General features: G+C 36.8%; 1 protein-coding gene across 2 annotated transcripts in view; it reads right to left on the minus strand.

Moving 5' to 3' along the window:
- Positions 1–7,807: 7,807 nt before the first annotated feature.
- USP46 (ubiquitin specific peptidase 46) overlaps positions 7,808–15,574 on the minus strand; it is a 34,517-nt gene continuing 26,750 nt past the window's right edge. For both annotated transcript variants that reach the window (XM_038135396.1, XM_038135397.1), the window contains exon 10: positions 7,808–14,778. In XM_038135396.1, coding sequence (XP_037991324.1) covers positions 14,677–14,778 — 102 coding nt within the window. In that variant the 3' untranslated portion in view covers positions 7,808–14,676. The remainder of the gene's footprint in view (positions 14,779–15,574) is intronic.

A 15,574-nucleotide genomic window follows, 5' to 3' on the forward strand; every position in this document is an offset into this window, starting at 1 on the left:
TTCCCAGGAGTCACTTTGGACTGTTAGTGGTATTAATTAGAGGAACTCCAGCCCTTCTCAGAGCCAGGTCACTCTTTACTGGAAGAAGAGCAGGTAGTTTACTGGTGAAACAATCAACCTGGGTAAATATCTCAGGGTTATACAAGCCAGTGGGCATGGGGAAAAGGAAAAATTGTCTGGGGTGTGGATGGGTGCCAAGGGCACCCTGTGGAGCCTAAGAAAATGTAGGAATTAGGAGCTCTGGGCTTTATTGCCCACATGTCACTGGCAGCTGTGCTACTCCAGTCAAGGACTTTGCCTGGATGAACACATGTAAAGGGCTTTACGGACTTCCTCCCTCTCCTGTTCCAAAAAGCAGAGCAGCCTTTTTGAAGGGAAAAAATTAGAGTTAATTAAGTACATAATGACTACATATTATGTCAGAATCTGTAAAATAAGGGTTTATAACTTAGGTACACAGAAAACTAAAAATTTTGCTTCTTGATGTGTTGCTATAGCAAATCATAAAAAGATCTTTGGGAAAGATTTTAGGCAGCTTAAATGCAAGTGATTTATATGAAAAGAATCATAAAAAATTAAAGAGTAGATGTAGTTTTCAATTTAACTTCTGTTTTCTCTGATATCAGAGACTGGAAATTTACTTCCACAGAGACAAAATGCATACTGATCAGCGACTCAGGCAGCAAAGAATCAAAAAAAATGTAGCATGAGAATATTTTTGAACATTTTTTAAGCTTTATCACATGCCTTTTTTGAATTCTCTTTGCTCCCAACACCAGAGAGACCTCTGTCAAACAGACTCCTGATCAAACAGCCTAGAAGATGTTTTTATTCAAGCTGCTTGTTTACAAGTTGTTCTTACACAAGTTGTCAGTTTACAGCCAGGGACTAAAAGAGAGGAGAAAAAAATACTGACCTCGAAACCCTGCTGTTCCATGATGAACCATTCTCCTGGAGCTGATATCTTCTCCAGAAACCTGGCTCTTTTTTTGGGTTTTTCTGACTCAGTTTTTTTTGGAAATTGTCCTAGAAAGCACAGGCAAAACTGTCAGAGAGCTTATAACAGCAGGAAATTCATCATGGACTACCAAGGGCCAAGATCCCCACACTGTATTTGCAAGCACAGTAACATGCACTGAGTTGAGAACATTATTATGCACTTTTGATTAACAGACACCTGGTTACTGGCTGTCCTAGACAGCTTTCCAACACAACACGATAAAAACTGCTCCAACTGACTTTAGTGAATGACCCAAAGCACACTGAGTTGTAGCTTGCAAAAGGCAGGATTTCTTTCTGCTCCTATGTATCAAATATTACATGAATGTAATGATGGTAATTAATGCCAATTGAGGGTTATTTGGATAAAGTGCTTTGTTTTGAGCTCATCTTTCATCATACCATGTTCATCAGTGCCTGGGCCCACTTTGTCCACTGGCACTTGGGGTTTTTCTTGAGATACAGAGGGTTTGCTTTGTTAGGATTTTTATGAAATTCCAATTATGGAAGGATGGCAGGTAGGATTTGGAAGAAAGAAAAGCAGTGCTTTTTCACAGGAGGAAAATACAGTTCCAGTGTGAATAATTTCAGTGTCAGAATTCATCTGCTGCTAAGAAAAAAAATTATTTGAGAGATAAAATAATACTTTTCTCCTACTGCAACTTCTGTGTTTGAATTAATATCTGTGCTACAGTCCAGAGGAAACAGCAATGGGAAGAGAAGTTTCTGTTGCAAAACAATTGGGTAGGAACACACGGCGTTAAGAATATTTTTTACAAAGTAACATTTGGATGATATTTGGTGTTGTCATTAGAATTGCAGGACACCATGGAACATTAGGATGCCCATGTCCTGAAGCCCATGCCTGAGGCAGTCACCCATCTCTTCTCCCATCTCTCTCTCAGATAGGTTTCCAACCTGAGTGCACAATGTTTTTCGTGTGTGAAATTGTCTATTGACTGAGAAGCAAGTAAAAGGGGGTGATGTTTAAACTGTTTAGAAAAAATCCTTGCTACTCAGAAGTTCCTGTGTTACACAGTTATATTAATTATCTAATCTGCTGTATCACCCAGCAGGAAAGTGGGCACAACCTATCCAGCCCTCACCCCGTGTAAATGGATTTGAACCACATGGCTTGTAAAGCTCAGAACAGTCCTAGCCCTGAGGTTAGTTGGGTGTGCTGCTTCTAAAAACAAGTATTACTTGTGTTTTCATATCAAATAATTAAGACTTTGGACTGATTTCAGGTCTGGATTTTAGAGATCTACGGATTTCCCAAAATTTGGGAATGCTGAGGTGATTAGTAGAAGGTTAAGTAGAAACTGAAGAGTAAAGGCAACACTTGGTAAATGTCCCCAAATGAAAGCACTAAGTAGAACAAAATGTTTTTGTTTCACGTAGCTGATACAGCTAAAACCAAGGGACAGTGATCTTGTGATGCAAAGCCCCTGACTTCACTTATTTGTTGTGTGAAGTCCCTTAGTTAAGCAGAAAAGCCACCCAGTGACATGACTTTGCTTACTCATTCAAAGAAGCTGAGAAGGTTTTGTGAAGTCCCTTCCTGGCTGTGTGTGTCCTGGGCATGTGGAGGAAGCAAAAGCAAATTAATCTGCTATAACTGGACAGCATTATAAAATTAACATTCAGCTAAATGAAGAGTTTCACCTAGAAAAGATCTTATATGCTTTTGCCTTTTCTTTGTTTGGTGACTAGTTAAAGGAGCCTGATAAAAATGGACACTGGAAACGAGCAACAGCTTTTCAAGCCACCAGCCCATCACAGTGACAGCTGAGGATGGTTCACTTCTGCATGGTGCATATTGTTTGTTCCAGACTCAAAACGTGGGTTATTTGGAAACCTGATCTGTACGAGCTCCAAATGCCCATGTAGGCGAGGACTTGCCCTTTATAAAGGGAACACAGCATTTCTTACTCCTCTTCATGGACATTAACCACTTCCTTCCCAGAATAGTGCCATGACTTAGCTGACTTCTCTGCTTTGCAGATTTGCAAAAAAAAAGGATTAAAACGAAGAGTATAAAACCCAAAAATAAAATCGTTCAAGGACAGAGTTCTATTTAAAAAATGTTTCCATAAAAAGCCTCACTTTTTTTTTGCTATTTAACTTTACAAAGCCATTAAAGGGCTGCTTCTTTTTTTTTGTTTGTTTGTTTGTTGGCTTTTTTGGTTGGTTGGTTGGTTGGTTGGTTGGTTGGTTTTTTTAATATTGCCTTATGCTTGTTAGGTCAGTTTTGTTGATATTCATGTATCCATATAATCCTTCCAAAGGCCCAAGATAACTAATAATAAGTAATGCTGTAAATAACATGATAGCATCTCATTATCTAAGGCATACATGGAAAATTATTATGGATAACAAAATACTTTAGGGGGGAATTAGCTAAGCAAATACATGAAGAATGAGGCAATACACAGTGCATAACCCATTAGCTTAATTCCTATCTGTAAAAAAAAAGCAACCATAAACTGAGTAAGCTTGGATAGAAAGTTTCTTTCCCTTGTAAAGTTTCAGTACTTTCTAAGGAAGTAATCTTTAATGGGTATTTATTTATTTCATAAGTGGTCTCCAATAGAATTTTCTCCTCTGCCTTTGAAATCACTAGATATAGTCATGGTGAGAGACAGTGAGCTGGACCTGATTTTTTGCCCTGACTTTGGTGGGGCTTATGAGCTAGTATGTTGCTTGGAAATAAAATACAACAGTATTGACCTTTTAAGACAAATTTGGAGCACATTTATATTACTGAATTAATTCCTGCCATCTCTGGACATTTGTTTGTTATCTTTGTAAAGATCTTCTGTCAAATAGCAGTTTACTACTCTTAATATCCACAGACCTCCCTCCTTGAAAGGAGTGCTGCAATTGTTCACTGATGAGCACCTGAAAAGGGAAAAAAATGCAATAACCTAATTATTGTGCACGTAAGAGTAATTTAGGTGGCAACCTCTACTTCTCTGATCTAAGCTCCATAGTTCTCTGATATACATAAATATTGTCTTACACATTTTCTAGTTGAGAAACAGAGGAAGAGAGAGGTTGCATTCTTTGTCCTGTGTGATACAGTGAGTTTTTGACAGGGATGAGAATGGAAAGCTCAGATTTGCCTATCCAATCTACAGCCCTTACTGCTTTCCTGAACATACTCTCCCAAGGACTGAGTCCTATGAATGTAGCCAATAGTATGGGCTAATAAATGGTTGCAAAATTCACTGAAGTTGGTGGACTGACATTGCAATCCCTTGGAGAAAGAGAAGATAAGTGCTCTTCCATTCAAGGAGAGCTGGAATAGTAGGTGATACTTTCCAAAATCACAACAGTAACAGGAAAAAATAATGTAGCCCCAAAAGAATGGCTAATAGGAAGTAAAAACCCAACATCCCAATGTAAAGGGTACAAAATGTCACTAGGGGACTGCCACTGGGGGAGGACCTGCATTTTGGGGTTTTTTCCTTAAGAAATGGTATAATAAATTAAAATTTAACACAGTTTCATGAAAAAAAATTCACCTGGGAGATATGGCTCATTATCATATTGCAGGGATTTTGAGTAAAATACCTTTGGATAAATAAAGTTCAACAGTATTTAGAGCATGATGAATGAAGTGGTTTGTTTTCAGCTCAGTATCTGGAGGTGGGGATTGGCTGCACAAGAGTGAGAGCAAGAGATTCACTGTATTAAGGAAACACATTTTCCAGGTACATTACTTTTACAAGTGTCATGACAACTAAACAGAGACACTAAACAGTGAGCCTTTATTCGCAGCCATTACCACACCAAACACTGGCTGGGCACAGTCTGTGCTCTGCAGTACCACTTATTTTAGGATAAACTCATTGTCTTTCCTCATCTTCTGTAACTGCATTTGGGAACAATAAATAAGTATGAATGTGGAATTTTTGTGATCATGAACCATGTTCTCCAAGTCATTAAATACAATTTAATATAAATATTGAATACCACTCTAAAGCATGTTAATACAAAAGTTTGGTTGATTCAATGTTGGTTGAAACAACATGACAGGATAGTGATGCAGTATGCCCAGAAATATCCCATCAATGTCAACAGTAGAATTAGCAACCTGTGCCTGAGTATTTAAAAATATCACAGTTGTAAAGGTTAGGGGGAAGAATACTTTTGGGCTTTATGTTGTCCTCAAGGCAGTATTCTGATGGGCAACACAGTGTCATGCTGTTGCCTTAGTCAACACTGGTCTCTGACTGAACTATTGATCCTGCAGAATTAAAACAGTCTGTGACCTCACCTCAGAATACTTTTGTTCATCTGAAAATGTATATCCAGAATTAAGAAAGAGATAAATAAATAAATAAATAATAAAGAGATAAATAAATAAACCATAAATAAGTGACATCATCCTTGCTAACATTTTCTACTAGTGTGTAATAATTAACAAATACCAAGGGGCAAAAGAAAACCAACCCATTCCTTGGAAAGTGAAGTGCTGTAATGACAACACATTGGAAAGGCTGTGCAGTGCATTCCAGGCAAGATGAGCTGCATCAGAGAGAGCCAGGCATCAGGTTTTACTGGAACAATGTGCTACACTTTGAACTGCATCCAGTGATGGCTTAAGGTTTAGCTTTTATAGTCTTCAAATCAGTACTGCTTTAGTGCTGTATAACTCTAAAACTCCATATCCTGTCAGATATGGACAAAATTCAGACAAAACAATTTCTCTATAGGTCTGAAAGGACACCTTACTGTCTCAGGCCCCAAAAAACATAAGCAAAAAGTGAATTGGAGGGAGCAAACTGGGGGAATATGATTACATTACCTGAAACTGTAATTGGACAATTAACCTCTGATATGCAAATAGACCAAACGTCTATCTATCTGAAAAACTTGTGATTGTTGTCCATCTTGGATGTAGTCTCTGTGAGACTCCTGCACTGCCCAAGGTGTGCCTTGTGAAGGCCTTTCAAGAAATACCTACCTTTATCCTTTAACTCTGTCTAGCCTGTGCTCTAGGTAGCCTCTCCAGGCATCACCAGAAGTGAAGAGGTCATCAAGGTAGCTACTGAGGAGCTGGTGAAAATATTCCTACAGTTCAAGCATTCTAGCTGAGTGGTGGCCAGATTCAACTCAAGTTGAAGTTATCTAAAATATATATGGATTTTGGTACACATTACCCAATTTCTACCATTTTCACCAAACTGAGACTTGAAAGTTTATTTGATTATCAGGTAAGGTACCTTGAGGATGAAAAATGCTTCATAAATGACAGTGAGAATTACGTGATTAGTGAATAAATAAAATTTAAGATTATATTTTGCTCCTGAAGCTTGTTTTCAAAGAGCAGAGATAATCACACATTCAGTAGTAGTAGCAGTAGTTCTTCTCCAGTGTTCACAGTGTTCCACACATTACCATGTCTTACAGCTGCACAGAAAACACAACTCTGCACACCAGAATTTTTATGAGGATGTTCTTTACAGCTATATTGATGTGACTGATACTAAACATTGGTGTCTAAGCATTTGTAATGTCTGGTTTGCAAAACTGGGTGATGTCTGTATCTTCTGTTTCCACATCTTTGGTTCTGCTCTGTACGGGACTTGAATATTTTATCTCATATGTGTGTCAAATGAAATCCAAAGACCGTTTCACTTTGTCTTATTCCAAATTTCATTCAGCATTGACCTCTTTATTTTACTCTTGCAGTGATTTTATCAGCCTTCACCTCTTGACTTTTATTTGATCCTGGTAGGTCTCTCCATTCATCCTGGGACAATCTGCAAACTCCAGGGTGTTGACTCCTTTGCTGTTTCTGTATTCACGGTGAGATGAAATGCACTATTAGCACCAGGTGAAGTGTTTGCGACTGGTTAAACTCTGCATTGTGAAGTGAGGGTGAGTGAAATTTCAAAGCGAGGGAGTGATCTCAAAGTATTTGTGAAAAAAATAATAAGTTTTTTCAGAACAGATAATGAAAATGTCATGTTGCCATATATGTATATGTGTGTGTGTGTATGTGTTGAAAATGGTTGTCCTATTTTTCTTCTTTAAGAATTGGTACTAGATTTTTAAGTTGCACACAAACATTCAAGGAAACGGATGTCTCCAGAAATGTAGAACATGGTTCTCCATGTCATGTATTTAGTCATATCTAATAAATATCATTTGAAGTCTGGTGATTACAGTTAAATGAGTAACCATGCAATTTTCTCCTATCATATCTGACTTTCCAATTCAGATTAAATTATATTTTTAGCATTTCTCTGGTTATCTGGTGCACAGAACATAACCCAGTCTAATGTAAAATGATTAATCTAATTCATACAAAAGAGTAAGGAACAGAGATACAGGTAAGCATCATGCAGCTTCTAGGAAAGTGCATTTCTGAAGTGAGAGAAGTTCTAGTGAAGTCCACGTACAGTGATTATGAATCTTGCCACTGGAAACTTTTTCTTGGTTTCTTTATTTGTACACCATAAATTCTATGGCTTCAAAATGTTTTAAAAGAATGGATGTGTGAATATTTAGTTCAGTCATCTCCTGTGTTTTAAATTTCTGTCTCCATCCTGCAGTCAAATGCTTATATCCTAATAACCCAGGAATAAATTTGAAGGCACTTCAAATATTTTTAATTTGAAAGGAAATATGTACTGTAAGATATGAAGTGTTTTTCAACCCAGTCCTTTGATAGTCTGATGTGCCATAAATCTTACAGTGTGTTAGCTATAAATGCAACATACAGTTTGACAGCTGTGTTTGATTTCAGTTCCCTAAATGATTATGGAGGAATAAAAAGAATCCATTTAGACAGGAGCAAGAAACTCCAGCCTTTTATTTACCTCACTTTTGAGAATGTAAATTGTGTTTGTTAATGAACAACTAAAGGAAAATCAGCAGACAACAGGAACCTTTCAAGTCTTTCACAAAATTTTAGACCTCAGTAGCAAAATCCTTTCCCACTCCATTAGTTACAGTTAAAATCCCAGGCTAAAAGGGCTCATTGTTTCCTGATGTAAAAGGTAGTTCAATTCTGGCTGATTTTTATTCTCTTCAGCTTTAGCTGAAACATTGAAGCTCAATCATTGACAAGACTAATGGTGGTGTGCTTTAACTGGGTACAGCTCAGTTATGCAATTGTATGTATATTCTACCAAGACAACTCAGAAACTACTTGCAAAACTTGTTCTTTTAAGACACTTCAGAGGCAATCAGCCCACGGGGTGAAATATTCTCTGAAGTCACTTAAAATATGATCACATTAAATGAAATAAAAAGCAAGCATCAGTAGTCTTATCATCTGGAAGAACACAGGCATCTGACATTCAGAAACATGTTGTTTACCAACCACATTAATACTCAGCCTTAGTGTGGCTCCAGCTGAAGTCAAAGCAAATTGAATGGAAGTGAGATCAGCTACGGAGTTTATTTTATGTAAAATAGAAACATGTTAACAGGAGAAAATATTGTTTTCTTATGTTACAACCTTAATAACCAACATGATTTTTATCTTACAGTTCTGCAGGTGGCGCAGGGTTCAATTACATGTACATGATGATTAAAAAGAGCAGCTATTTATCTGTACACATACACCGAGTATTGTACGCTGTACTAGAAATCCAGTATTTGTATGTGTCCTCAGTTGTGTGCCTCATAATTTTGCTAACTCTTGTTCCATTTAAAAAACTAGCACAAAATTTAAGTAGTTTTATTATGATTGCATCATTTTGACAAGGTAGAGAGGGACTTTATATTTACAAACAGATACACCTATTCAAAGCCTCTGAAAAAAACCAACCCTTTCCATAGTTCATCCTCTTCTCTTTCTTCTTCCTGCTACCCTACATTCATATTCATACAGGATGTGGTGGCTTTACTCCTAAAGCATCAACATAAGTTATGGAGCTTGTGTCAAGTCTTTTTTAATGCAAGCCACTGAGATTAGAAAATTTTCTCCAGGAAAGCCACTGGCACCTGTAACATGGCTGCCCTGATGTTGCCCTTGCTATTAGAATGAGAGTTGAGAGAGGACTAGGAAACAATTTAGTATGTGGCCAGAGTCTGGTGTGGGACATTTCAAACACAAATACCATTGCAAATACGAAGCCGAGGTTTAAGCTCAGCCTCTCCAAGAAATGTATACCTATTAATGAGGTTTTGGGGAGTGGGGACAGAGGGGTTGCAAATATTCATTAATTATCTACTGCAACAAACAATATGTTTTGGTGAACTGCAAGATGTCTTCATAAAGGGTTTAGTCCTGCTACTTTGGAATCCTATGAGTATCTAGAGGATGGAGGTTAGGAAACTGCACATCAGTTCAGCTTCTCCTATAGACCTACTGTGCTATCACAGAAAAGTCATTTTCTCATATTCTTGCCACCTGCCACAGCCTTCATCAGAAGCACTAGGCTGTTAAATTAACTGCAGTGAATGGCACACACAAGTTAATTTATTTTACATAGTACAATAGTCCCGGTCTTGATAACCAAATGAAACAGAATTTATTAAAGAATTATAGCAAGAGATCATGAATAAAGAGAGTTATTTGCAGTTTCATATTAAATCAGTCAGGCAAAGCCAGCAACCAAACCTCCTAGAGGGTAAAGAATCATTAGTATGTAAAATGGTGTGGGTTTAGCCAGATGGTCCCATCAGGTGGGCACATGCCTCCTGATAGGTGTTATTTGACCCTGTATGCAAAAGAACTGTGCTATTTGAATAAATCTTGTAGACAGGTTCAAGCAATCTCTTTGAAGTAATGCATATTAACTGAAAATAAATTAAATGGGTGTCTATCCAGCCTTGCCAAGGGCTATTTACATAGGAAGGGCCATGTTAAATTGAGAGAAAACACCTCAGTATCAGAACAGATGCAACAGGAAAAAGTTCTGGTCTTTTCATCGATCAAAGAAAATACAGTATCTAAAGCACTAGGAATAACCCTTGCATTAACAACACAGAAAGTCACCGGCTTTCTGGTATGGACACCACAGATGCTGCCCTCTAAAAACCATCATTTTACATGAGCACTCATCTTACTTCATTATCTCTGCTTCATATTGGCCCAAGTGAAGAAAAGAAAGATGCAAAAATTTGCTCTCCTTGCCAGCACACACACAGTCGCCAAGAATCATTGTGGCTCATCAGATTATTCACAGTTGAGACCAAAAAGAGCACTGATAAAAGAGCAGAGAGAGCAACACCTGTATTATCAGCTGACTGACAGCTGATTCTGTGTCTGGTAAAAGAGAATTCTCCTGTAAGAACTGGAACTTTTCTAAATTCTAGTCATTGATAACTGTGTCACAGATTGAAGTATTGCAGTCATCCTCAGATGGGTCAGCAGGCAGAGAGCACAGAGGTTGTGAAATGTGCAGAGAGTGCAGCTCATCAGGCGTGTGCAGCAGGTACATAGTAAATGCTCTGTCCTTTTTATACATGAACAAATATGTATGAAAATGCTTGGGCTTTCCAATTTTACAACCCAGCTAGGACTACAAGCCTAAAAATGGAGATTGAGTTGTAACTAGAGATATTGGATCACAAGCAAACAGCTGCAAAAGCATTAAGACAAAGGCAAAATATTAAGCTGATTGGAATTTCACAAGATTGACATTGTTGCTTAAAGTGCTTGGGTTGATTACATTTTTTTTAAAAGTACATAAAAAATTAAAGCAAATCAAATAGCATTAACCACATAAGTTATTATACAAATACAGTAACAGACCAACAAATGAAAAAATAAATTAAAACAAACCCTTCTAAAAGATACTATCAAAGAACAGGTAGACAGGCAAAACTTGCTAAAATTTCTAGTGTTCATTCAGCTGTAAGACACTGCTCACAACTATCAGCCACAGGCAGCAAAAAAGAGATAAAACAAAACGGCTCTGCTGTTGAGAGGCACCAAATCACTGGCAGCTGCAAGCTGTCAGCTCAGGTGCCAACTACAAGATGTTGGAACAGAAAAGTTACTGAAATGTAATGTCTGAAGAGAAATGGTTGTAGTAGCACTTTAGGACCCATTATGTAAGGTGAATTTCAGTTGAATTTTGCTAGGTCTTCAAGATTTATACTAAACCTGATATGAAGGGAACTCCTACTTTATTTTCTTTACTCCAACTGCTAAAGGAACAAGACTTTTCATACATAATCTAGCACTCTGAGGTAACTAAATTGTTAAAATAAAATTGACAGGAGTAATTTTGGGACCTAATTTCAAAAAGGTTTTCTGTTTCATTGGTATGGCTTTTCCACTCTTCTGCCTCCCTCTGCTATCCCCACATTAGAAATTCCATAAAATCCTGACAGCCTGTTCTTGGAAATACAGAAGCTGAGTTCTGAGCTCATCCTCTAAGGTAACTGATTCATCAGCTCTGCAGTGCTGTGGAAACACAGCACAAGACAAAAATGGGGCTTTTTCTAGGTAGACAACATAGTAATAGTATTTATAAATGGATAGTGCATCTCAGCAACAGCATGGGAAACAATTGGAAAACTCCAATTGTTGTTAGACCTAGTATACCTAGAACCTGACACCATAAAATATCATCATTTTAGGGAAGCACAGAATAGTGTTAGAGATCTGTGCTAGCATTTTGTTTTCTAGCTGCTAGCTGAAAGCCTTTTATTGTCTTAGGTATTTTTCCGTTCTTTCAGAAGGGAGTGGAAATCTATGCATAAGCATAGAGAAAAGGGATGATGCTTTATTTAATCAACTGAAATACTTTACACCACATGATTGTTCTTGTGGAGATCCCAGTCCTGCAAAACTCGAGTGAATGTGCTTAATTTGACAGAGGAGAGTTCCTCTGCCTAGACTGGCACTATTCATAGAGCTGTGATAGACAGCTTTTGGACTGAAGTCAAGATATTCAGCACACTGGGGACTGGATCCAATTTATAGAATTGTGACCACAACTTTGTTAATCAAAAGAAAATGCTCCCTAGTTTAGCCAGTGTTAATATGAACTGTGTATTCCACAATGCTTCAGAGCTGATGTCAGACTACTGATGCTGGACTGATGTGATACTAGTGCCGTGACCTTTCCATGGGCCAGCATAAATTAAAAATGCTTTTTCATACTTTATGAAACAGCTTATTCTAGTAATTTTCCTCTCAATAACTTACTGTAATGATCTGTATGTTTTATGATCTAAGGCTGTCTTGCAGTGGAGAAAAACAACAATTATTATCCCGTAGTTTAGCATTAAAATATTAATTCAAACTAGTAACATTTTAAAAACCAATTTTCATATAGGTCAATTGAAATAAGAAAAATGTTTCCTAAAATTGAACTGATTTAAAAATTATTTTCATGAAAATTTACTTTCATATAAACATGAGCCCTGAAGATTCAAATGATGACCTTAAGAATATCTGTTTTTTTTGATCTTTTAAAACAAAAGAGTGTTGTAAGGATGTTTAGTAGTAAACTGCAAAATACAGACCTTTGGTCCAGCACTAATTAATGCTGATCTAGAAAGTGATTTCATTCACAGTGAGGAAACCTTATCCATTTTAAAAGGCCAGTAATTTTTATATTTTTATACAGAAATTCTGAATGTTTATAAATAAACCAATGAAGAGGGATTTGCAGGTTTAGCTTTTCAGTGGAAAAACTCCTGGGTCTCAGTGGGAGTTGAAGTCTGCTGTAAGATGTCTATCCTCTGTATTAGAGACAGAACATTTAATTCTAACATCATTAAGAGAATAAGAGCTGCGTCTTAATTATGCTTGTCTTGAGCTGGCATACCAGCCTTCATTCATGTGAGTGATCTTTGCAGACCACTCCTCTCATTCACTTAAGTCCTCTAAGGTTACATTCTACCTCTGCTGTCTTGCATCAGTATAATAACATGACAAATCACAAATAATCTTTGCTGAAAAGTCCACTTCTGTTTCTCATTCAGTGTAAAGTGCTACATTGCCTTAGTTTACAAAATGGCCATTGAAAAATCCAACTGAACTTCAAATGATGTTACAGAAGCTACTTAATTTTCACCAATATTTCACAAAAGATACTTCACATTCACAGTAGAGTACAATGAAAAACACTATCTTTTCTACAAAAGACTAAAATATGAGATGTAGTTGCACTTCAAAAGCCATTTCTTGAAAGGGAGTGTTGGCCATAAAGTGTCAGGCAGGCTTCTTAAAGAAAAGGACAAAAATCAACCTCGTCTGATAAATACATAATGAGTGAATAAAATGTAACAGATAGAAATAAATTTTGTGAGAAGAGAATATTTCTTTATAAATACTAGAACTGTCAGTCCCCATGGAGACAAGAAGAGTGTTTTTGCTGTTGGTGTCATTGGAATAGGACTTTGGCTGCTGAAGTTCAAGAATTGTATAATGGAGTGAAAGTGTCAAACTGAAGAAGGTAGTTACCCACATGACCACTGACTCAAGCCGCTATCAATCCCTTCTCAAACCCTATTGATACCTTCTTCTACATTTATTCTTTGCATTCTTTGAATTCAGAAATCTTATTAGCCAGTGCATAAGTGCCAGCCAAATTCATCCAGGAAAACCACAGACTAAGTCTTTTGTACTAATTTTGAAATCAAGCACTCCAGATCCCTGTCTGCTTCTGTGGTGATAAAACTCTGTCAAATATGACCAAAATGTTAAGGATGATAGATACATGATAGCATGTACACTAGTGGTTGCTATGTATTATGCTTCTAAGTAATGGACTCTGTCTTGAGTAATGAAAATGGGACCTACAGATATTTAGAAAATTGCAGGATCAAGTTGTGTCTTATGTACAGACAATGATTATTTAAATGCACTGGACAATTTCAGCCTGATGGATATGTTACATGTGAGCAGTGTTGCAATCTTTGCAAACACAATCCAAGTAAACAATCTATATAAATTAACCAAAAACCTAAGATCAATCTTTATAAAAGCAATTTATCTCTGTATCATATGTGTGATCTAACTCCCCTTATTCCAGTGCTCTGTAAGTTCTGAAATCTCACCTCATCTGTACTATCTCATGACAAAGTGAGTGAACATACAGAATTACTTAATTCCAGTGTAATTTAAATCCCTCTACGTGAATTTTAGGTCTGTGGTTACACTCTGAAAGTTTTTAACAATCAAAATTGAAATTATTTTGGAAGAATATCTTTTATGCAGCAGAGTAACATGTAAAAAAATCCCCTATACAACCACTCAACTCAAATCATCATGAAATTGATTTTTTTCCTTACGCTTAAAAGGGGTAAGTATATGTCAAGATGTATTTAAAGGAATGCTTTGTAAATCAACACACTCCAAAATCATCTAGAAACTTTTAAATAATTTTGCCCTAAATGTAATGAACACTTTCATATAAAATACTACTCTAGCTGGATTGGGTTTAACAGTTGACATCCAAATCTTATTATCTGTAAATGTTAGTCCATATAAATTCCACTGAAATCTGACTTCAATTAGCTCTTCAATCAGACTTAAAAACTACAAACAACCCTCCCCCCCCAAAACAAAGTTCTGAATGTCAAGAATGGACAGTTATAATCAACACCACATAAACCACTGAATAGGAGATAGGAGACAGTGTACTGTTGTTCAACCATCCGAGATGTGGGCTGAATAAAAGTCAGTTCAGGGGAACCAGCATCTTCCTTTGCGTGCAACATCCTTGTGTGCAATCACCACAGTCTGCCAAGTCACTCTCTTGACTGATAGAATAAAATATAGCCAGACTCTGAATTTTTTGATATATCAGAGGTCAGACCATAGAATTCTTCAATAGCTTGAGCGTCTATTTTCTGCAAAATAAACATTTTTTTAATATGCCATTAGCTTTAAAACAATCAAATACAGATTAAATGACTGCAATTAGCAAATTCTGTTTGCAATTTAAGCAGTGAAAGGGTAAAGATTAGGGGCTGAGCCTTGCTGATCTCACTCATGAAATTCATAGGCATGTTTCTGTCACTGAACCTAACTGAATTGGACTTTTTCCAATAAGAGAGATACTCCTTGGAATGCAGTAATGAACACTGTTAAAACATATAAATGTGACCATGTGATCCCATCTTTCTCAAATTTTCAGAAATCTTCTTCAAGACTTGCCACATGCAGCAAGCATCCCAGTGCTACTTTCCTTACTTCTTGGGAAATCAGTTTCAAAACTTCTATTTTGCCAGTGTGCCACAATGACATAAAGGGTTTGCATAAGAATGAATTTCAGAGTGCTTAGACAGAATCTGCAATAGCTGTGGGACAGATTCTACTCTAATCTACATTCAGACAATCCCATATCAAAAGCACAACTCAGACTTTCTTGTAACTTCCCTATTGAAACCTGAAAATTCTACAGCAATGCTAGCTTTACTTAGTTCAATTTTATGAAGTGAAAAGGTTTTATTGAATTAAATTTATTTTTTTAGATATAGAAAACATTCAAAATTAAACTCTTTAAGTCTTGTATTAAAAACATTTGATGTTGCTATGAAATAAAAAAAAACCTCTGACACTGACAGAGCAAAAACTACAGGACTAATAATTTTGTTTGCAATCTTTCTTCCTAACAGAGTTGAAACAAACATTACAACCAAACTG

The sequence above is a fragment of the Motacilla alba genome, chromosome 4, assembly GCF_015832195.1.
Source record: "Motacilla alba alba isolate MOTALB_02 chromosome 4, Motacilla_alba_V1.0_pri, whole genome shotgun sequence".
In the NCBI taxonomy this organism is placed as follows: domain Eukaryota; kingdom Metazoa; phylum Chordata; class Aves; order Passeriformes; family Motacillidae; genus Motacilla; species Motacilla alba.